This window comes from Pan troglodytes, chromosome 16 (genome assembly GCF_028858775.2).
Source record: "Pan troglodytes isolate AG18354 chromosome 16, NHGRI_mPanTro3-v2.0_pri, whole genome shotgun sequence".
Lineage (NCBI taxonomy): Eukaryota > Metazoa > Chordata > Mammalia > Primates > Hominidae > Pan > Pan troglodytes.
Genome location: NC_072414.2, coordinates 34,801,207 through 34,824,118, shown reverse-complemented (window position 1 = coordinate 34,824,118; position 22,912 = coordinate 34,801,207). Strand labels below are relative to the sequence as shown.

Below are 22,912 nucleotides of genomic sequence, written 5' to 3'. Positions count from 1 at the left end.
CAGTAACTCCAAAAGAAATACATAGTGTATAAATGTAACAAAATATATGCCGGATCTGGGCTGGGCACAGTGGCTCACGCCTGTGATCCCAGCACTTTGGGAGGCTTAGGTGGGCGGATCACGTGAGGTCAGGAGTTCGAGACCAGCCTGACCAACATGGAGAAACCCCGTCTCTACTAAAAATACAAAATTAGCCGAGCATGGTGGTGCATTCCTGTAATCCCAGCTACCTGGGAGGCTGAGGCAGGATAATCGCTTTAACCCGGGAGGTGGAGGTTGCGGTGAGCTGAGATCGCACCATTGTACTCCAGCCTGGGCAACAAGAGTGAAACTCTGTCTCAAAAAAAAAAAAAAAAAAAAAAGTATATGTATATATTCTGTATGTTGAAAACTATAAAACCCTGATTAAAGAAATAAAAGATTTAAATAAATGGAGAGGCATACCATATTCATTAATTGGAAGGTTCACTATAGTAAAGATGTTGATTCTCCCCAATTGATCTATAGATTTAATGAAATAATAATAAAAATCCCAGCAGTACTTTTTGTAGTTATAGAGAAGCTGATTCTAAAGTTAATATAGAAGGGCAAAGGACCTAGAGTAGCCAAAACAATGTTGAAAAAGAAGAAGAATGTTGGGAAAAAAATCAAATCACATAGAGAATAGATTTTAAGTATTCTTATTAAAAATGTTGTCTTTGTGAGGCATGTTATTAGTTTGAGCCATTCCATCGTGTATACATGTCTTCAAAACATCATGTTTATACAATAAAAATGTATAATTTCTGTCAATTAAAAAATACATAGTGAGACCCGCATCTCTATAAACTAAGAAAAAAAATAATAAACTCAACATGGTTGTACATGTCTGTAGTCCCCCGCTGCTCGGGAGGCTGAAATGGGAGGATTGCCAGAGCCCAGGAGTTTGAGTGCACTATGATTGTGCCACCATACTCCAACCTAGGTGACAAAGTGAGATCCTGTCTAAAAATATAAAATATAAGCAAAGAAACTATATGATTTTAAGACTTAGTACAGAACTAGGATAATCAAGACTGTGGTATTGGCAAAGGGATACACATATAGATCAAGTGGAATAAAATAGAGATTTTGGACATAGGCTGACCCACACAAAGAAGGCCAATAATAATCTACAAAGTTGCAAAGGCAATTCGGTGGAAAACGAATAGTCTTGGTGTTGGAACTATCAGGCATCCTTTTACAAAAGTAATGAACCTCCGCCTAAACTACACACATTATGCAAAAATTTACTTAAGATGTGCCACACATCTAAATGTGAGATATAAAGCTGTGTAACTTTTAGAAGAAAACATGGAGAAGATCTTTGTAACTTGAGTTTAGGCAAGAAGCTTGTCAAATGACAACAAAAGCATGATTCATAAAATTAAAAAATTGATAATTTGGATTTCATTAAATTAAAAACTTTGCTTCCAAAAGACATTATGAAGAGAATGAAAAGACAAGTTACAGAGTGGAAGAAAAATATTTGCAAATCACCTGCAAAGGACTTATTTTCAGAATATATAAAGCACTCTGAAAACTCAACAATAAGAAAACAAACAATTAAAAATATATAATAAACTTTTACAGGTACTTCAAAGAAGATATAGAGTGTTAAATCAGTTCATGAAAAGATGTTTAACATGACTAAACATTAGGAGAATGCACAGTGAGATACCACTGCACACCATTAGAATGGCTTAAACTGTACTTCTGACTGGCTGCAACCTGGGGCTCACTTGATTCCCCCCTCCTTGGGTTTGATTAACGTGCTAGCATGGCTCACAGAACTCAGGGAAACATGTTTACCAGTTTATTAAAAAGGATATTGCAAAAGATACAGATGAACAGCTGGATGAAGAGATGGATAAGTGTGAGGTATGGGGGAGTGGGGAGCTTCTGTGCCCTCTCTGGGTAGGCCACCCCCCCAGCACTTCCACTTATTCAGCAAACCAGAAGCTCACACATCTCATTGTTCAAGAGTCTTTATAGAGCTTAATCTCTAGCCCCTCCCACTCACCTTTCCTGGAGGTTGGTGGGTGAGGCTGAAAGTTCCAATCCTCTCCTCTAAGCACTTTGTCTTTCTGGTGACTGGCCCTGTCCTGATTATATAGGGGCTTCGTCCAAGTTACCTGATTAACATAAACTCAGGTGTTATCAAAAGAGTAATAAATAACAAAGACATTTCTATCACTCAGAAAATTCCACAAGTTTTAGAAACCAGGTGACAAGTACCAGGGACAGAGACTAAATATATTTCATATTATAGTTGGTTGTTCCTGTCAGTGGGTTCCACATCCATGCATTCCACATCTGTGGATGCAACCAACCACAGATTGAAACTATTAGGAAAAAGGCTGGGCATGGTGGCTCACATCTGTAATCTCAGCACTTTGGGAGGCCTAGGTGGGGGTATTATTTGAGATCAGGAGTTTGAGACCAGCCTGGCCATCAACCTGTCTCTACTAAAAATACAAAAATTAGCCGGGCATGGTGGTGCATGCCTGTAATCCCAGCTTCTTGGGAGGCTGAGGCACGAGAATTGCTTGAACCTGGGAGGCAGAGGTTACAGTGAGATGAGATCAGTCCACTGCACCCCAGCCTGGGTGACAGAGCAGACTGTCTCAAAAAAAAAGAAAGAAAAAAGAAAAAAAATTAGGAAAAAAATATTGCGTCTGTACTAAATATGTATAGACTTTTTTTTTTCCTGTAATTATTTCCTAAACAATCAGTATGGCAACTATTTGCATAGCATTTACATTGTATTAGGTATCATAAGTAATCTAGAGATTATATATAGTCATGCATCACACAACAGCATTTTGTTCAGTGACAGACAGTGGTCCTATAAGATTATAATACTATGTTTTTAGTGTACCTTTTGCACGTTTAGGTACATAAATACTTAACCATTGTGGTATAACTGTCTATAGTATGCAATACAGTAACATGCCATACAGGTTTCTAGCCTAGGAGCAATAGGCTGTACCATATAGGCCTAGGCATGTAGTAGGCTATACCATCTAGGTTTTTGTAAGCACACCCTATGATGTTTGCACAGTGACTAAATCACCCAAGGATGCATTTCTCAGAACATATCCCTGTTGTTTTGCAAAGCCTGACTGTATATGGGAGGATGTGCCTAGGTTACATGGAAAATAGTACCCCATCTTTTTTTTTTTTTTTTTTTTTTTTGAGATGCAGCCTTGCTCTGTCGCCCAGGCTGGAGTGCAATTGTGCGATCTCGGCCCACTGCAACCCCCGCCTCCCAGGTTCAAGTGATTCTCCTGCCTTAGCCTCCTGAGTAGCTGGGATTATAGGTGCCCACTGCGATGGGGTTTCACCAGGTTGGCCAGGCTGGTCTTGAACTCCTGACCTCAGGTGATCCACCCACCTCGGCCTCCCAAAGTGCAGGGATTACAGGCGTGAGCTACTGCGCCTGGCAAGTACCCCATTTTTTATCAGAGACTTGAGCATTGGTGGATTTTGGTATCCAAGGGAGGTCTTGGAACCAGTCCTCCGTGGATACCAAGGGACAACTGTATACCACAGTGGCATATAAGGTTTTAGCTTACTTTTCTTGTCTGATCATACTTCCCACCTCAGCCCACCTTAACTCGTATCAAGTCCTCTAGCCTGTCAGCTCTATTAATTATTTATCACATGTACTTAGATCCTTTATGACTTTGTGGGTGACCTTTTAGAATACTCTTCTCAAAAACTTGTAAAATCTAGTGATTTAATGCTCATGTGAAGCCTCATAAGCCAAATTTTTGAATCTTCTTTATATCCATAGCAGTTTATATATAATATTATAGAATTCATACTGTATTACTTTTTTTGTTTACATATCTTGGCTGTGAACTCTTTGAGGGCATGGATCTTACTTAATTTATCTTGTATTTCTAGTGCCTAGTTTAGTGCTTGGCATATAGTAGGTCGTCCTGTTTCTGTTCTGTCACAGTCTTTCTTTCCCTTTTAGTTTTAATACTTATAGACAAGGTGTTACATGATTTTAAAATCTGTTTCTGTCATTTCTGGGCATAATGGTTAAGAGCAAAGGCTCTGGAATTAAACTGCTTCATGTTCTGGTTGTAATTTTGGACAAAGTAACCTCCCTAGGCCTCTATTTCTGTATTTGAAAAATGGAGAATATAATAATACCTACATTATTGGCAGGATTAAATGCATGTAACATGCTTGATATAGAGACTGGCATAAAATGCTTGCATATTATGTGTGCATATCATGCTTATTTATTTATGTATTTAGAGACAGGGTCTCACTCTGTCACCCAGGCTGGAGTCAGTGGCATGATCACAGCTCACTGCAGCCTTGACCTCCCAGACTCAACTGAGCCTTCCACTGCAGCTTCCTGAGTAGCTGGGACTACAGGCATGTGCCCCCACACCTGGCTAATTTTTGTATTTTTTGTAGAGATGGGGCCTTGCCATGTTGTCCAGGCTGGTAACTCCTGGACTGAAATAATCCTCCCACCTCAGCCTTCCCAAGTGTTGGGATTACAGGCATGAGCCACTACTCCTGGCCCATATTATGCATGTTTTATTAGCCATTATTCTATTCATTTATTTACACATATTCATTGAGCATTTAAATCACTCTTTACTGTGCCAGGTATTGTGGGTATTGTGCCAGGTACTGTTACAGCCTAGCAGGTTCTTCTTGCCTGCTGCACAGAAAAAGCCAATACACTGAGACTGGTGTTGCAGCAGCGAGTTTAATAATTGCAGTGTGGCTCATTGAGGATGATGTGTGATATTTCTCAAATCTGCCTCCCTGAGAATTTGACAACTGGGTTTTTAAGGATAGTTTGGTGGGCAGGGGGCTAGGGAATGGGCACTGCTGATTGTTTGAGTTGGGGATGAAATCACAGGGGTATTGAAACTATCTTCATGTGCTGAGTCATTCCCTGGGTAGGGGACGCCTGGGTGGTGTCAGTTGGTCCACTAAAAAATATCTCAAACACCAGTCTTAGGTTTCACAATAGCAATGTTATCAGTAGGGGCAATTGGGAAGTTACAAATCTTTTTTTTTTTTTTTTTTTTTTTTTTTTTTTTTTGAGACCAAGTCTCTCTCTGTCGCCCAGGCTGGAGTGCAGCGGCGCAATCTTGGCTCACTGCAGCCTCCTCCTCCTGGGTTCAAGCGATTCTTCTGCCTCAGCCTCTTGAGTAGCTGGGACTACAGGCATGCGCTACCATGCCCGGCTAATTTTTGTATCTTTAGTAGAGATGGGGTTTCACCATATTGGCCAGCCTGGTCTCAAACTCCTGAACTCATGATCTGCCCGCCTCAGCCTCCCAAAGTGCTGGGATTACAGGCGTGAGCCACTGCGCCCAGCCAGAAGTTACAAATCTTATCACCACCAGCTAGTGACTCCTGAGTAGTAGGCAATTACAAAAAGGCAAGTTAGGAAACAATGACTAGTTATTATTTATACCTAAACCTTAACAGAATTCAGGCCCCTACCGTAATCCTGTTTTTGGCCTTTCATTAGTTTTATAAAAGCAGTTTCTGTCGCCAGAGAGTGGGTTTGTTTTGAGAAGGGGCTATTGTCATCCTTGCTTTAAAGTTAAACTGTAAACTAAATTCCTCCCATAGCCAGCTTGGCCTGTGTGTAGGGATGAGCAAAGGCAGTTAGCTTGTGATGTTAGAAGCAAGATAGAGTCAGCTATGTTGGATGTCTCTCACTGTTACAGTTTTTGCAAAAGTGTTTTTAGTACCAGAACAAGATAGATACGGTCCCTGTACATGACAGAAAAGTAGTCTTAAGGGATGGATAATACAAGGAAAACACTATTTAACTTATTTTTTATTGTTTCTTTGAAGCTGGAGGACAAGAGTAAGTTGCTAATGACCATCATTTTATTCTTTCATTCTTACTACAATGTAATAGATAACACTGTTTTGCAAATATATGTAAAATACATGTTAAGTGATCAACATGTACTGTGTACATTGTGAATTATTGTGTTCTCCATTGCACCCATTCTTGCTAGCTTATACCCCCTTTATAAACAAAAACATAGAGAATGAGAGAACAGTCTTGTAACTGGTTGATAACACAGGTGCAAAAAAATGAGTCTTTTTTTTTTTTTTTTTTAGGGGAAGGGGTCTTGCTATGTTACCCAGGCTGGTCTCAAACTCCTGGCCTCACACAATCCTCCCACCTTAGCTTCCCAAGTAGCTGGGATTATAGGCAAAGCCACTGCACCTGGCTTTGCTGAGTCTTAATTGTATTTATGTTTTAAGTCAGTTAGGAGGCAAATTTTTTTTAGTGTTTCATCAGTCTACCAAATCTTCGTCTTCAAGCTTTGGCCTGTTACTCTTCCTTACTTTCAAGCAAGCTCCTTCAAAGACTGTCTGCCCTCATATTTCATATTCTCTTTATTCTTTAACCCATTATAAACTGGCTTCTGCCCCTTGACTCACTAATGACTTCCGGTTTATGTTAGTATTTCTCAGCCTTTCTATGTACTTGTCAATGTCCACTTCTGCCCTCATGAAGTGTTCTTCTCCCTTGGTTTCTGTGATACAGCTCTCTCAGTTTCCTCCTATCTTTCAGGCTATTCCTCTATTTCCTTGAGGGACTCTTATTTTTGCTCATGCTTTGAATGTTGCCTTTTCTAGGGCAGGCATGGTGGCTCATGCCTGTAATCCCAGCACTTTGGGAGGCTGAGGTGGGAGGATTGCTTAAGCCCAGAGTTTGAGACCAGCCTGGGCAAGATATTGAGACCCTGTCTTTAAAATAATAATAATAATTAATGTTTCATTTTCCAAATTATGTGCTTAAGTTTCTTTTCCTCTTATATTACATTCTTTTACTTGTCAATCTTCCACGTATTGTCCATGAACTAATGGTTCCTCAATGTACATCTGGAGCTCTGCCTTTTGGTCTTAGCACCACGCCTGAACTTACAATGTCTACTGAATTCACTTGATTGTCCTAAAATTCAACATTTTAGTATCCCTTAAAATCTATACAGCCTACTATATTCTCATATTTTGGTACAACTTTTCATTTAATTTTGCCAATTCTAGTAAAAAACTACATCTTTAATATTGGTCAGATTTATCTTATTTTATCTATCTCTAATCCCCTTATTCTTTCTCGTGGATATTATAACTATCCCCCAGAGTGACCTTGTCCGCTAGAATTGACACCCTTGTGGTCTACCCGCCTCATTGCCGCCACAGTGTTTTAGTATGTTATTCTTTATCTTAAAATCTTTTCGATACTTCTCATTACCCTGCAGTAGTTTTCAAATATCTATCCATGCCCTACCTGCTTTAGGATCATTTAAAGAACTTTGGAGGCCCGGTGCAGTGGCTTATGCCTGTAATCTCAGCACTTTGGGAGGCTGAGGCGGGCAGATTGCTTGAGCCCCGGAGTTTGAGACCAGCCTGGGCAACATGGTAAAACCCCATCTCTACAAAAAATACAAAAATCAGCCAGGTGTGGTGGCACACACCTCTAGTCCCAGCTACTCGGGAGGCTGAGGTGGGAGGATCAGTTGAGCCCTCCAGGAGGCAGAGGTTGCAGTGAGCCAAGATCTTGCCACTGCACTTCAGCCTGGGCAACAAAGTGAGACCCTGTCTCAAAAAAATAAAAAATAACAACGAACTTTTGAAAAGCTCATATTCTTTATCTTTCTCCACAGATTCTGAATCAATATAGAACTGAGGAATCTTTAAAAAGTTTTCCACTGCCTTCGGGTCAGTGGTGTCAAAAAACAAAAATAAAGTTTTCCGGCTGGTTTTCATAAGTAGCCAGGGTTGAAAAACACTAACCAATATATGTGGCTCAATTCTTTTGGGGGGGGTCTTTGCATGCTTTTCTTTAATGAGATTTCTGCTGTACCCCTGCTCCCCTCTATGCCCCAGCCAGCACATTTTTGGGTTTCTCAGATGGAACTCAGGTTGAAAATCACTGGGCTAATCCACATCAGTGAGGCCCACAAAGATTGTTTGTCTTGCTGAAGTCATAACAATGAGTACCATAACATATCTGAAATTCAGGGTTTATATTCCTAACATAGTTCTTTTTTATTGCTCTTCTGTGGCTTCATATGTATTGTATCTGGGCAGGTTGATCTGAATTGACCACTTAATCTTTTCCTCCCTAAATAAGTTACCATACATTTGTTTCCTCATTCATATATTGTTTATTTATTCATTCAAATAATCATTTATTTGACCACACAAAGGAATAGTACAGTGCCTGGGAGGAGAAGAGGTAGGTAGAAAATTTGAATAATATAAGTTTTCTATCCTTAAGGTTCTCAAGATGTATTTTATATTCAATCATAAAACACTATACAGAAAAGCAAATTATTAATTTTTTAAGAGAAACCATAGTATATTCTTTTCCACTGTTTTCTTTTTTTATCCAGGGAAAGACCATGTTTGTAGATTTATTGGCTGTGGGAGGAATGATCGATTCAACTATGTGGTCATGCAGTTGCAGGTAGGTTACCTTGAAAACATATCTTTAAATTCTCCAGTTTTGATCAAAGTATACAATTACAGTGAATATGAATAAAAAGTAACAACAATCTTAGTACCATGTGAGAATGTTTTATACTATGCAGATGGAACTGTATTTAAACAGACTTGATACAGATTTTCCAAAAATGAAATAATTGTCTTTGTCCGCTATTTGAGTTGACCTGTATCTTTACTGATTGTCATCTTTGCAGTTTTCGATCCTTGCATGGATGAGGGTATATAATGTGAATCTTGCCCCTTCCACCCTTCATTACCTTAGGGGTTCCAGTTTTCCATTTGTATTCTAAAGTATTGTCTTAGTCTGTTTTGTGCTGCTGCAGAATACCCAAGACTGAGTAATGCATAAAGAACAGAGATTTATTTCTTACCATTCTGGAGGTTGGAAAATCCAAGATCTAGGGACCCACATCTTGCAAGGGACTTCTTGCTGCATCATTCCATAGTAGAAGTTGGAAGTGCAAGTAAGTATGCACATGAGCAAGGAAGGTGAAGAAGGGGTCCCAGCTCATCCTTTTTATCAGGAACCTACTTCCAAGATTACCCCACTTCCACACCAAAATATGTCTCAAAATAAGACATACATATGGCCAAAAAGCATATGAAAGAATGTTCAACATCACTAATCTTTAGAGAAATGCAAATCAAAACCACAGTAAGACACCAGCTCACACCAGTCAGAATGACTATTATTAAAAAGTCAGAAAATAACAGATGCTGGTGAGATGGTGGTGAAAAGGAAACACTTATACACTGCTGGTGGGAATATAAATTAGTTCAGCTACTGTGGAAAGCAGTCTAGAGATTTCTCAGAGGACTTAAAACAGAACTACCATTCAACCTAGCAATCCCATTACAGGGTATATACCCAAAGGAATAAAATCATTCTACCAGAAAGACACATGCACTTATGTGTTCATTGCAGCACTATTCACAATAGCAAACAAGTGGAATTAACCTTACATGCCCATCAATGGTGAACTGGATAAAGAAAATGTGGTACGTGTATACCATGAAATACTACACAGCTATAAAAATGAATGAAATCATGTTCTTTGCAGCAACATGGATGCAGCTGGAGGCCATTATCCTAAGCAAATTAATGCAGGAATAGAAAACCAAATACTGATAAGTGGGAACTAAACATTGAGTACACATGGATACAAAGAGGGGGACAATAGACACCAGGGCCTACTTTGAGGGTGGAGCAAAGAAGGAGGATGAGGGTCGAAAAACTACCTATTGGATACTATGCTCACTACCTGTGTGACAAAATCGTTTCCACACCAAACCCCAGCAACACACAATTTGCCCATGTATCAAACCTGCACATATACCCCCGAACCTAAAATAAATATTGAAAAAGAAAAAAACCATAGCAAGTCTTGTCTACTTGAAACTTTAAGCAGTAGTTGAGATAGAGGAGAAATGCCATTCCTTTTTCTTTTTCTTTTCATCAGTAACATAACTCTGTTCCCTATATATTTTTTTTTTTGAGACGGAGTCTTGGTCTGTCACCCAGGCTGGAGTGTAGTAGTGCAATCTTGGCTCACTGAAACCTCCGTGTCCCAGGTTCAAGCAATTCTTCTGCCTCAGCCTCCCAAGTAGCTGGGAGTACAGCTGTGCTCCACCATGCCCGGCTAATTTCTGTATTTTTAGTAGAGATGGGATTTCATCATGTTGGCCAGGCTGGCGTTGAACTCCTGACCTCTGGTGGTCTGCCTGCCTTGGCTTCCCAAAGCGTTAGGATTACAGGTGTGAGCCACTGCCCCCAGCCTGTTCCCTGTTCTTTAGATGGTAGTGGAGTTAGGTCGAGGGAGCAGAGGAAAGAAATTCAGAAAAGGAATATTGGAATAATGGCTATAGTGGGGAGAAGAGGGAAACCTTTCTATTTTTTCTGACACTACCTCTGACCCTGAAAACACACACATACACACACACACACACACACACACAGCCACCCTGAACTATAGTCACCCTCAAAGTTTAAAAACCATGGTTCATCTTGATCTTGCTGCCTAGATCTAGAATTCTCAGTATTTCTTTTCATCTTAAGCAAACGTTGTTTTGGGCATTTGGTTCCTTTATTTTATTTTATTTTATTTTATTTATTTTATTTTATTTTATTTTATTTTATTTTATTTTATTTTATTTTATTTTATTTTTTGAGACAGAGTCTCGCTCTATCACCCAGGCTGAGTGCAATGGCGCGATCTCGGCTCACTGCAACCTCGGCCTCCCGGGTTCAAGCGATTCTCCTGCCTCAGCTTCTGGAATAGCTGGGATTACAGGTAGTCGCCACCACGCCTCGCTACTTTTTGTATTTTTAGTAGAGACAGGGTTTCACCATGCTGGCCAGGCTGGCATTAAACTCCTAACCTCAGGCGATCCGCCTGCCTCAGCCTCCCAAAGTGCTGGGATTACAGGTGTGAGCCACCGCGCCCAGCAGGTTTCTTTATTTTCTTTCAAGTTATCTAAATAACAGTGATTCTAGAGACATAGATCCTGGCCTAAATGCTTCCTTTTCTCATCAGGAGGCTTTTCTTGTTTCCCTCAGCCATCCTTCAGATTTCATTTAGATTTAAAGATACTAACCTCTGTAGACTATAATCTTAAGGTCTTTCTGAGTCATGTGATTCACTAACTCTTGAGCCAGCCTAGTTTTATTTCCTTAAGCAGCTATCCCTGAACCTTTTTTTTTTTTTTTGAGACAGAGTCTCACTCTGTCACCGGGCAGGAGTGCAGTGGCGCAATCTCGGCTCACTGCAACTTCCACCTCCTGGGTTCAAGTGATTATTGTGCCTCAGTCTCTCAAGTAGTTGGGATTACAGGCACACGCCACCACACTTGGCTAATTTTTATGTTTTTAATTAGAGACTGGGTTTCACCATTTTGCCCAGGCTGGTCTCGAACTCCTGACCTCAAGTGATCCACCTACCTCGGCCTCCCACAGTGCTGGGATTACAGGCGTAAGCCACCATGCCTGGCCTTTTTTTTTTTTTTTTTTTTTTTTTTTTTTTGAGATGGAGTCTCGCTTTGTCACCCAGGCTGGAGTGCAGTGGCGTGATCTCAGCTCACTGCAACCTTCGCCTCCCAGGTTCAAGTGATTCTCCTGCCTCAGCCTCTGGTGTAGCTGGGACTGCAGGTGCACGCCGCCACACCTGTCTAATTTTTGTATTTTTAGTAGAGACGATTTCACCATGTTGGCCAGGCTGGTCTTGAACCCCTGACCTAAGGTGATCTGCCCACCTCGGTCTCCCAAAGCCCTGGGATTCTAGACATAAGCCACCGCGCCCAGCCTCTGAACCTTTTTAGATCATTAATTTGAATCCTGCTTTCTCTCATTTTGGCTAGTAATAATATAACTTTTTGTGTGACATTTTATAGTTTTCATCTGGATTTATCATCTTATTTGATCCTCATTATACCCCCATGGGGAGGAGAGAACAAGTTTTATCCCTCTTTTGCACATGGAGAAGCTGAGTCTCAAGGAGGTTTGTGATTTGTCTGGTACTAGCCTACTTGATGGGTATTAAAGCTTGGTGGAAGCCTGAACCCAGTATTCTTTAGGCAGTAATAAGAGAAAACTTTTTTGTCTCAGGTTACTATTGACTGGAGAATTACATAAAGCAGCTTTTTTTCTTTAGTCTGCAGAGTCTTTCTGAGTCTTAGCATATATTCATTTTCATTCTTGTACTTACCTAAATCTGACTTTCTGTAAATGGGAAGGCTCCTGGTACTGGGAAACCTAAGAGACTGGTGTATATTAGGCAATGATGACCTTTGTGGCCTTTGGCAAGTTCCTATGGATTTGTCTAAGAACTTTTCCATTTGAATTGCATGCTATATTTTTTTCCTGTCACAAGAAGGTTAACCCATTTAAACTCCCATCTGTACAGTTTGTGGCTGACTTGATTTGGGATTAGGCTAAAGCTGGTATAACCGCTAGAGCATATTTTCTCTTATTTGACATATGGAAGATAACTACTGGGTCTCCTCCATGTATTCAGCTTCCCACAGACAGTCCTAATTTATTCTAAAAACCTTAAATTCATTATTCTTAAGATAAACTTGTTCTTTTCCTCCTGCTGATTCAATTACATAATATCTGCCTTAAAAATTTTTAAGGAACAACCTTATCTCTGTTGTAGAAATTCTATTTGCCATTAAAATGTTTTTTAAAATCTTACAGAGCTCAAGCAGTTGTACACATTTTTTTTTCTGAATTCCCCTTACAAGACCTTGGCCAGGTCTCACCTAATATTTTGTCACCACTGAAGCTTTATATGAGCATCTTTAGTATAACCAAAGTGTGATATATTGTGATAAGTACATCAACTACAGAGGTGCAAAACATTTTTTCAAGTGCTGTAACCAGTACAACTGTAGATCTAGATTGCCTAACACCTACTACCTTTTAAAAGCTTTTTATTATGGGAAAAATTAAACATACACAAAGTAGAGAGAATAGTATAATTTACACCCATCTACTCATTACCCAACTTCAACAACTATCAGTATATGGCTAATCTTGTTTCAAGTATTTTCTCTTTCTCCTGTCCCTCCCGAAATTAATAGCTAATCCAAGGCATATTTTATCTATATATACATTTCTAGAAGACAAGAACTCTTTTTTTTCTTAAAGTAACCACAATACCTAATAATAATTCCTTAATAATAACACAAATATCAAACCAATCTTCAGTTTCAATGATCGTCCATCTCTTTAATAAATTTTTTTTTTTACATTTGGTTTATTTGAATTGAGTTCCAAATAGGGTTCACACATTGCTTATCTCTTAAGCCTCTTTTAATCAATTGGTTCACCCTCTGTCTTTTATTTTCTTGCAATTTTCTTTTCATTGTGTTTATTGTTGTTGATAAAAATGGAGGAATTTGACATGCACACATTACCATATTCTGGATTTTGCTGGTTGTTTCCCTGTGGTTGTCTTTAATATGTATTTCTGTCCCCTGTATTTTCTATAAATTGATGATTATATAAGATTCCAGTTTTACTTTGCAAGGATACTTCAGAGGTGGGTTGTATGCTTCCTCTTGAATCACATCAGGAGGCAGTATCTGGTTGTCTGTCTTTCAGTGAGGTTAAGATTGGTCAGTGAGTTCAGCATTGTCAGTCTGATCCATCCATTTTAAAGTTACCAGTGGTTTTTCTCCTAATGGTTTTATCAACCCATTTGTAATCATCATCCATTATTTTAATGGGGGTTGCAAATACAGTGTTCTATCATTTTATTCTTCTTTTGTTAACTAGAATTCTTCTTCAAAACCACTACATTCACTATTAGGTTATCCTCAAGTATATTTTATATAGGAAAGGCAGGACTACTACTTGATTATTTTATTTATCAGTTTTTAGAATAATGAATTGGTTCCCTAATATAAACACATAATAAATATATAACTATATAATAAATCCATAAATTCATGGATTTAACGTGTTTGATGTCTTTCAATTATTGCAGTTTTATTTTTTTGAGATGGAGTCTCACTCTGTTGCCCAGTCTGGAGTGCAGTGGCACGATCTTGGCTCCCTGCAACCTCTACCTCCTGGGTTCTAGCGATTCTCCTGCCTCAACCTCCCAAGTAGCTAGGATTACAGGCTCATGCCACCATACCCAGCGAATTTTTTTATTTTTAGTAGAGATGGGGTTTCCCCATGTTGGCCAGGCTAATCTCAAACCCCCAAAGTGCTAGGATTACAGGTACCTGGCCTACGGTTTTTTTAATATTCAAATTGTCTCATCTTTTGCTACAGGGGCTTCTTTCATGTTGGATCTGGATTCATTTTGTTAGGACTAGGCTGCAGCAGTCTTTGATAGCATCCTTATTTTTTGGTGCCACACTGAGTACCAGACTCATTCTGTATATTTCATACTCCAGATCTGGAATCAGCCATTTCTCCGTTAAGCCTTGGCTCCTTTTAATGGGAAATGATGTTTAGAGACCAAATTCTAGATGATGTGGGTGTCTGTTGAAAGTGAGTTAGTCATTATTTTTAATTCTTTTCAAGTGGATGGATTTAAGAAATACATCTTTAAAAATGAGAAATTATGCCATGGTTCATATCGATGTTTCTAATTCAAATTTACAATGATATAATTGCTAATAACTTCTACTTACATTTTTATCTCTTTCCTTTTATACACCCCCCCCCTTTTTTTTTTTTTTTTTTTGAGACGGGGTCTTGCTCTGGTTGGAGCACAGTGGAGTGATCACAGCTCGCTTCCGCCTCTACCTCCTGGGGTCAAGTGATCCTCTTACCACACCTTCCTGAGTAGCTGGGACTGCAAGTGTCTGCTACCATGCCCAGCTAATTTTGTTTTGTTTTGTTTTGTTTTTTTGAGACAGAGTCTCTCTCTGTCGCCCAGGCTGCAGTGCAATGGCGCGATCTCGGCTCACTGCAACCTCCACCTCCTGGGTTTAAGTGATTCTCCTGCCCCAGCCTGCCGAGTAGCCTGGACTACAGGCACGCGCTGCCACCACGCCCAGCTAATTTTTGTATTTTTAGTAGAGACGGGGTTTTACCATGTTGGCCAGGATGGTCTCGATATCTTGATCTCGTGATCCGCCTGCCTTGGCCTCTTAAAGTGCTGGGATTACAGATGTGAGCCACCATGCCTGGCCCTAACTTTTTAATATTTTGTAGTGATGAGGTCTCAGTATGTTGCCCAGGCTGGTCTTGAACTCCTGGGCTCAAGTGATCCTCCTGCCTTGGCTTCCCAAAGTGTTGGGATTATAGATGTGAGCCACCACACCTGGCCGACGATTTTTAATGTATATAGATGAAATTATATGGTTAGAATTTACATGAAAATAATTCAGTACATGTGGGTGGGAGGGGAGAGGATATGGATGGGGAGGTGAATAATAGATGAAACAAGACTGGCCATGAATTGATAATTATTAATTCTGGGTGACCAGTAGATACATGAAGGTTCATTATATTATTTTTTCTCCTTTTGGGTATGTTTCATGTCTTCAATTTAGCAATTCACTTGCATTTTTATTGAGATCTTGTAAATTTATAGAGAAATGAACTTGCTTCTTTTATTCATTCCACATTACTATATATAGTCCTCTTCCTTTTTTTTTTTTTTTTTTTTTTACAAAATGTGGTGGCTTGTGACATTTTATTTTATTTAAAAGATTTTTATTTTAGGTTTGGGGGTACATGTGAAGGTTTGTTACATAGATAAACATGTGTCATGGGTTTTTTTTTGTATGTAATATTACATCACCCAGGTATTAAGCTCAGTACCCACTAGTTATCTTTTCTGCTCCTCTCCCTCCTTCAATCCTCCCCCTCCAGTAGACCCCAGTGTCTGGTGTTTTCTTCTTTGTGTTCATAAGTGCTTGATTCTTCGTTTTTTGAATGACTGCATATCAGTCAGTAAGATGACTGTACCATTATTTATGTAACTATTCACTTATTAATGTACTTATAATAGTACCCCCTTATCTGAGGAGATACTTTCTAAGGCCCCAAGTGGATGCCTAAAACCACAGATCATACTGAACCCTGGACATCTGGGTAACTGATTGGGCCACTAAGTGATTAATGGGCAGGTAACAACATGTGGATACGCTGGACTAAAGGGGTGATTCACGTCCTGGGCCTGACGGAGCAGGATGGTATGAGATTTCATCACACTACTCAGAATGGCCTGTAAAGTAAAACGTATTAACTGCTTATTTCTGGCATATTCCATTTAATATATTCGGACCACGGTTGACTGTGGGTAACTGAAACCAGCAAAGTAAAACCATGGATAAAGTAAAACCATGTATAACCATGGACTATTGTATAGGGTGTTTTCAGTTTTTCTTTGTAACAAATAATAATTCATTAGCAGTATTTAAAGTATAATTTAGTGCGTACCTGCATGTTTTTACCATGTTAATAACACTTTACTCCATACTCTTATCAGTTTTGTGTTTACCTTCTCAGATTTTGTGAGTTGATATGTTAGGCTTATATTTTAAAATATTTAAATCTTTTAAAGTATTACTAATGTCATAAATAAAATTTAATTGATTTCCTTTTGAAAGTTTTTGTGGTGAAAGCTGTTTACAAATAAAATTTCAATTTTAGGTATATTTTCGGCATCACAATTTTGATTTTTGAAGAAAAAACTATTGGAATGCTAATAAAAGTTATTAGGTACTCTCATGTGGTTATACAGTTCACTGCTGTAGATTGTCACTTATTTAACGTTTGCTACAGGTGCAGGGAACAACAAATTTCCATTAAAAATAATAACTATGGTAAATCCCAATTAATTTATATTATGAGAAAGCTGCATTTAAAAAAGAAGGTACGAAGTATGAAAGGATCCTGACTTTACTGTAACTTTTAAACTGTTACTTGAGGAGTACTTCATATTTTATTTTGAATGATATTAATCTAAGAGTTTATTACTTTTCAAAAGTGAATCAATTGTCTTTAGATGAAGTGATGATATTAGTCACATAGTACCCCTAAAGATATATTATAAAATTGTGGGAATAGATTGGGATATTTAAATCCCCTTGCGATAGGAGAGCCAGTCTTTGGGAGGTAGTGCTGCAGGGCCATGGTCCTGCTCTCCTTTTCAGATTACTGGTTTGTTACCTAAGCAGCAAGGAACCTTGGTGGAGCAGCATCATGAAAAAGTCTGTAGAAAAGCTCTGTGAAAGAGGACTGTAAAAGAAGAGCACTTTGGGGTCAGAGTTAGATTTGGAAAACAGCTTTACATTAACAGATTAACATTATTTAACCTCTTTGAACCTCAGTTTCCTTATCTGTAAAACAGACACAGGAACAGCTTCTATTTAGGGTACTGTGAAGCTTCAGTGCAGTCATGAATGGCAGACGCTGGATGTATTCATTGCTTTTATATACTTCTACAAGTAAATTGAATGTTTGTCATATAATGTTTGGTCATAATAACAATAGTTAGCATATGTTGAGTACCTGTTGTGTACCACACAGTATTCTAAAAACTTTATATGGGGCCAGGCATGGTGGCTCACACCTGTAATCCCGGCATGTCAGGAGGCTGAGATGGGAGACAAGGAGTTTGAGACCAGCCTGATCAACATAGCGAGACTCCATCTCTATTTAAAAAACAAAAAACACACAAAAAAACTTTAAATATAAGTCTTGTTTAATCCTCACAGAGCTCTGTGAGGTAGGTTTTATTAGCTTGTTTTTATGAGGAAACTGATTGAAGAAAGTTAAGTAGCTTGTATGAGAATATATGTTAGGCAGTAATGAGGAATTAGTGCCCTTTGTATGTATATGCATTCTATATACTTGATCACACACACACACACATATATATGTACATTTTTTTTTTGAGATGGAGTCTCGCTCAGTTGCCCAGGCTGTAGTGCGGTGGCGTGATCTTGGCTCACTGCAACCTCCGCCTCCCTGGTTCAAGTGATTCTTCTGCCTCAGCCTCCCGAGTAGCTGGGACTACAGGCGCGTACCACCACACCCGGCTAAATTTTTGTATTTTTGGTAGAGACAGGGTTTCACCGTGTTAGCCAGGATAGTCTCAATCTCCTGACCTCGTGATCCGCCCACCTCAGCCTGCCAAAGTGCTGGGATTACAGGCGTGAGCCACTGCTCCTGGCCTGATCACATATTTTAAATAAATAAATATAAATGTAAATAATATAAATTATATATTTGATTACTTATATTTTAAATAATCAAGACTTTTTTGTTATGACTTCAGAGATAAAGGGAAACATGAATCAGAAACATGATATGCTAAAAATCTGGTTTTTCTAAAACTTGTCTGAAACATTCGTATGATTAAGAGATCTGTTGAGTGAGAGGATCACAATTTGGGTAAAATTCTTGCTATTGGCTGGGTGCAGTGGTTCATGCCTGTAATCCCAGCACTTTGGGAGGCTGAGACAGGTGGATCACCTGAGGTCAGGAGTTCGAGACCAGCCTGACCAACATGGTGAAACCCTGTCTCTACTAAAAATAGAAAAATTTGCTGGGCATGATGGCTTGCACCTGTAACCCCAGCTACTCGGGAGGCTGAAGCAGGAGAATCGCTTGAACCCGGGAGGTGGAGGTTGCAGTGAGCCGAGATCGCACCATTGCACTCCAGCCTGGGCAACAAGAGTGAAACTCCCTTTCAAAAAAAAAAAAAATTCTTGCTATTTTGCTGAAAACATCTTTTAATGGTAAGTGAGTAGTTTCCCAGTCTTATACTATAGTTTTAGTACTGTATTTGAAAGTGTTTATTTGATTTCCATAGGGTCGGAATCTGGCAGATCTTCGCCGTAGCCAGTCCCGAGGCACATTCACCATTAGTACTACTCTCCGGCTGGGTAGACAGATTTTGGAGTCTATTGAAAGCATTCATTCTGTGGGATTCTTGCATCGAGACATCAAACCGGTAGGGACCTTTTCTATCCAGAGCACAGAATGAGTTTGATACTTTTAATGTTATGATGGGACACAATAAATTACAAATGTAGCTTTGTGTATTTGCTGTGGTAAAATACAAGGTAATATTTTCATTCCAATAGAGACCTGGAAGCAAAAATATAACTTACCTGTTAATTTTTTAAAGTGATAATTACAACTACAACTTATTTTCAGGAGTTTTTCTCATACAGTGAAAATAAAAACTGAGACTGGGGCAGTGGCACGTGCCCATAGTCCCAGCTACTCAGGAGGCTGAAGCAGGAGGATTCCTTGAGTACAGGAGAGGGAGAGTACAGTGAGCTATGATCGCTCCTGTGGATAGCCACTGCACTCCAGCCTGGGCAGCATAGTGAGACCCTGTCTCTTAAAAAGCTTTATGTTTGACTATTATTATGTGTGCTAACATTGCCAGTTACTTAACCTTATGCCTAAATTGGCATTATTCCCTGGTTTCTTTTATAGATATATTGGTTAAAAAACTATATATGTTGCTTTTAGTTGTTCATACTGTGTTCTTGAACTATTTGTTAAGTCAAAAATTATAAGAAATCATCAGTTGTGAAAGACCTTATTTTTCTCCTGACTGCTACTGTGGAAATATAGTGGGGTTTTTATTTGCTAATCTGTTTGTCTTAGAAATTGTCATTTCCATAAGTGTGAAATAGGCTTTTTTGTCCTTTTTGGTGTTTGATTGTTCATTAGGTGAAATGACCCATTTCTGATATACCATATTTACTATAAATGTATCATATGTTGGTACAATTGAAAAGTATAACCGTCAGTTGTTACTTGACTTCTAAAATTAGCTTACATGAAAATGCTAACTAAATTTAACGTAGTAGAGTCAGTCTATTTCTATGCATCATTATTTGAGAACTATGGTACTTGGAAGAGTTTCTATTTTTATCAGAAAGCCCATAAGTAGAACAATATTAAAACAAAACAAAAAAAACTAACAATTCTGGTAACAATTTGGCTTTTACCGTCACAAGTCCTCTTACTTACATACTCATCTTTGCATTTGTGGTCATTTAATATCACATTGATTTTCATTAGGGGAAGAATACAAAGTGTATTTTCCTTAAGTCTGTTTTGAAATGTTTCTATAAATTGTATTTTAATTTTGGACTTAGTGAAATTCAGCTTTATGATGCTTATAGGAAAATCTTTTTTTTTTTTCTTTTGTGACAGAGTCTCACTCTGTCACCCAGGCTGGAGTGCCATGGCGCAATCTCGACTCACTGTAATCTCCGCCTCCTGGATTCAAGCAATTCTCCTGCCTCAGCTTCCTGAGTAGCTGGAATAACAGGCGCGCGCCACCGCACCCGGTTAATTTTTGTTTTTTGTTTTTTTTTTTTAGTAGAAACGGGGTTTCACCATGTTGGTCAGGATGGTCTCAAACTCCTGACCTCGTGATCCACCCACCTCGGCCTCCCAAAATGCTGGGAGTATAGGCGTGAGTCACCGCACCTGGCTGCTTATAGGAAATTCTTTTAAATTTCTACAGGGTTTTTTTTTTTTTTGGTCCATCTCTGATTTCTCCTATTTTAAAAAGTAGGGATTGGGTTGTCATTTAAGCATTAACTTAGACTAGAATTTCAAGAACTTAGAGTTCCAAGTCTAGTTAATGTTGTCTTGTGTGTAACCTTAGTCATTTACATCCTTTTTTGCTCAAAGTTTACCTGATATTAGGCACTAATAGAACCCAAAACTAAATCATATTTTAATACCACTAAACATCATTTACTAGAATAGTATATTTGGAACACGTGTGTTATATAGAGCTTAAATAGAAGAAGACTTAAAATGTAAGAATGATAAAATGTAAGGACTAAGTATTATAAGAATGTATATATTTTCCTTCTTTATTTTTCTAGTCGAACTTCGCTATGGGTCGCTTTCCTAGTACATGTAGGAAATGTTACATGCTTGACTTTGGCTTGGCTCGACAATTTACCAATTCCTGTGGTGACGTCAGACCAGTAAGATTTTTCATATTATTATCAAATATTTGATAATTACCCTGGTATTTATAGTATCACACTTTTTAAACAATGCTAATTATTTATCCTAATGGATGTTATCTAAGAAGTGGCATATACATTTAATGATTAAATTATAGAATGACAGTAAATTTTATTGTTGAAATTTGTGGCTTCAAAAAATGTATATTAGAGGGAGATTTAGAGTGGTCTTATAGTAAGAACACACATTGACCCTTTGAGATTAGGGGTCATTTTTGCAGTATGAGACCCTTTCTACATACTATAATTCTATTTCGGTTATTGTACTTTTTAATCCACTCCCAAATATCCACTTCACTGATATTCTCTATTTGGTGCCACACTGTCATCACATTTTCTTTTACTTGTTTAATCAAGCTGTCCTTTATTTCTGAAAACATATCTATAATGGCTACTTTGAAATCTTTTTCTGTTAAATCCAATATCTGGTCACTCTCACAGGCAGTTTCTGTTGCCTGCCTTTTTCCCCCTATGTGTAAGTCATACTTTCCTGTTTCTTTGCAATGCCTCATGATTTTTTGTTGGAAACTGGGCATTTTAGGTAATGTATTACAGCAACTCTGGGTACTGGTCTCCCCCTTCTAGGGCTTGTTGTTATTTTTTGTTTAGTGTCTGACAGGATCATTTTAGTGAAATCTATTCCGTTCTTCCTCCCTCCCTGCCAACCATACACACAATATTAAGACTCTGCTGTTGCTCTTCAGGGAGGTGTGTCTTTGGGTATGACCACAATTACACTGTGATTGTAGTGGTACCAGTAAGGCTCACTTCTGCTCTTTCCTTGGCCACATCCAGCTGTTGAACTTCACTAATTGCAGGCCAGTTACTTTATTGTTTATGACAATATCTTGGGGGCATAAATACCTTGACTAATTTAATCAAATTGTGGCTTCTAAAATGGAATCATTTCTGAAGTCAGTGTTTGATCATTGTTCTGACGTCAGGTCCTTCAGCTATCTTTTCCCCCTAGTTCTCTCCTGCCCAGCTATTCTCTAAGCTGTATGTTCAGTGAATTTCCTCCCAGTTCCCTTTACCACAACCTCTATTTTTGATAGGGCTTTTAGGTTTGTTAAAAAGAAAACATTAGGCAAACTAAATTGAACAGAGTTTAGTTGAGCAAAGAATGATTCATGAATCAGGTAGCCCCGAGAATAAGAATAGGTTCAGAATGACTCCGGAGCTGTCACATGGTCAGATAACATGTATGAACATAAAAAGTAAAATGAGTACAGAAAATGTGAGGTACAGAAACAGCTGGATTGGTTATAGCTGGGCATTTGCTTTATTTGAATCTGTTTTGAACAGTTGGCTGATGTGGTTGGCTGAGACTTGGCTATTTGTTACAAGAGTAGTTTACAGTCTATTTACACATCAAGTTAGGTTACCATCAGTACCTCTAGGCCAGCCATAAAACATGTACAGAGGCAGTTTTAGGCCAAACTTAATTTAGCAATAAAACCGTAAGGCATTGATGTCACTCTGTCAATATCGTAAATGGACTTATTTGGTCTCCGTATGGGATTCAAATGAGACCAAGTCTTATTTGGTCTCAGCTCCTGTCTGTTTTGGGATCTGTCTCCTTCTTTAAAGTTTTGGTTTGATGAAATTAATAATAAATATAAAATAAAAAATAAATATAAAAATAAAAGTTAATGTCATACTTTTTTGGATTGTGGTTGAAATAATTTTCTCATATTCTACTAATGTAAAATCAAAAGTTCCCATTGTAGATTTGTTTCATATGTACAATTATTTATTTATTGCTAGGAAACTTGAATTGGTTGTTTGGACTGTCTAAGTATACCGTCATGTTATCTGCAGAAATCTGTATTTTGATTTTGTTTATTTTGTCTTGCTATATATATATATTCCAAAAGAGTATAAAAAA

The 22,912-nt window shown here is 38.5% G+C and overlaps 1 protein-coding gene across 11 annotated transcripts in view; it reads left to right on the top strand.

The window, feature by feature from the left end:
- TTBK2 (tau tubulin kinase 2) overlaps positions 1-22,912 on the top strand; it is a 183,122-nt gene that overhangs the window by 73,159 nt on the left and 87,051 nt on the right. For 9 of the 11 annotated variants that reach the window (XM_063794820.1, XM_063794818.1, XM_016928065.4 and 6 more), the window contains 3 exons: positions 8,433-8,506; positions 18,828-18,968; positions 20,878-20,982. In XM_063794820.1, the coding sequence (XP_063650890.1) occupies positions 8,433-8,506; positions 18,828-18,968; positions 20,878-20,982 (320 nt within the window). Of the gene's footprint in view, positions 1-8,432; positions 8,507-8,867; positions 9,009-18,827; positions 18,969-20,877; positions 20,983-22,912 lie in introns of all 11 variants that reach the window. The other 2 variants (XM_063794824.1, XM_063794823.1) reach the window with 1 other exon arrangement.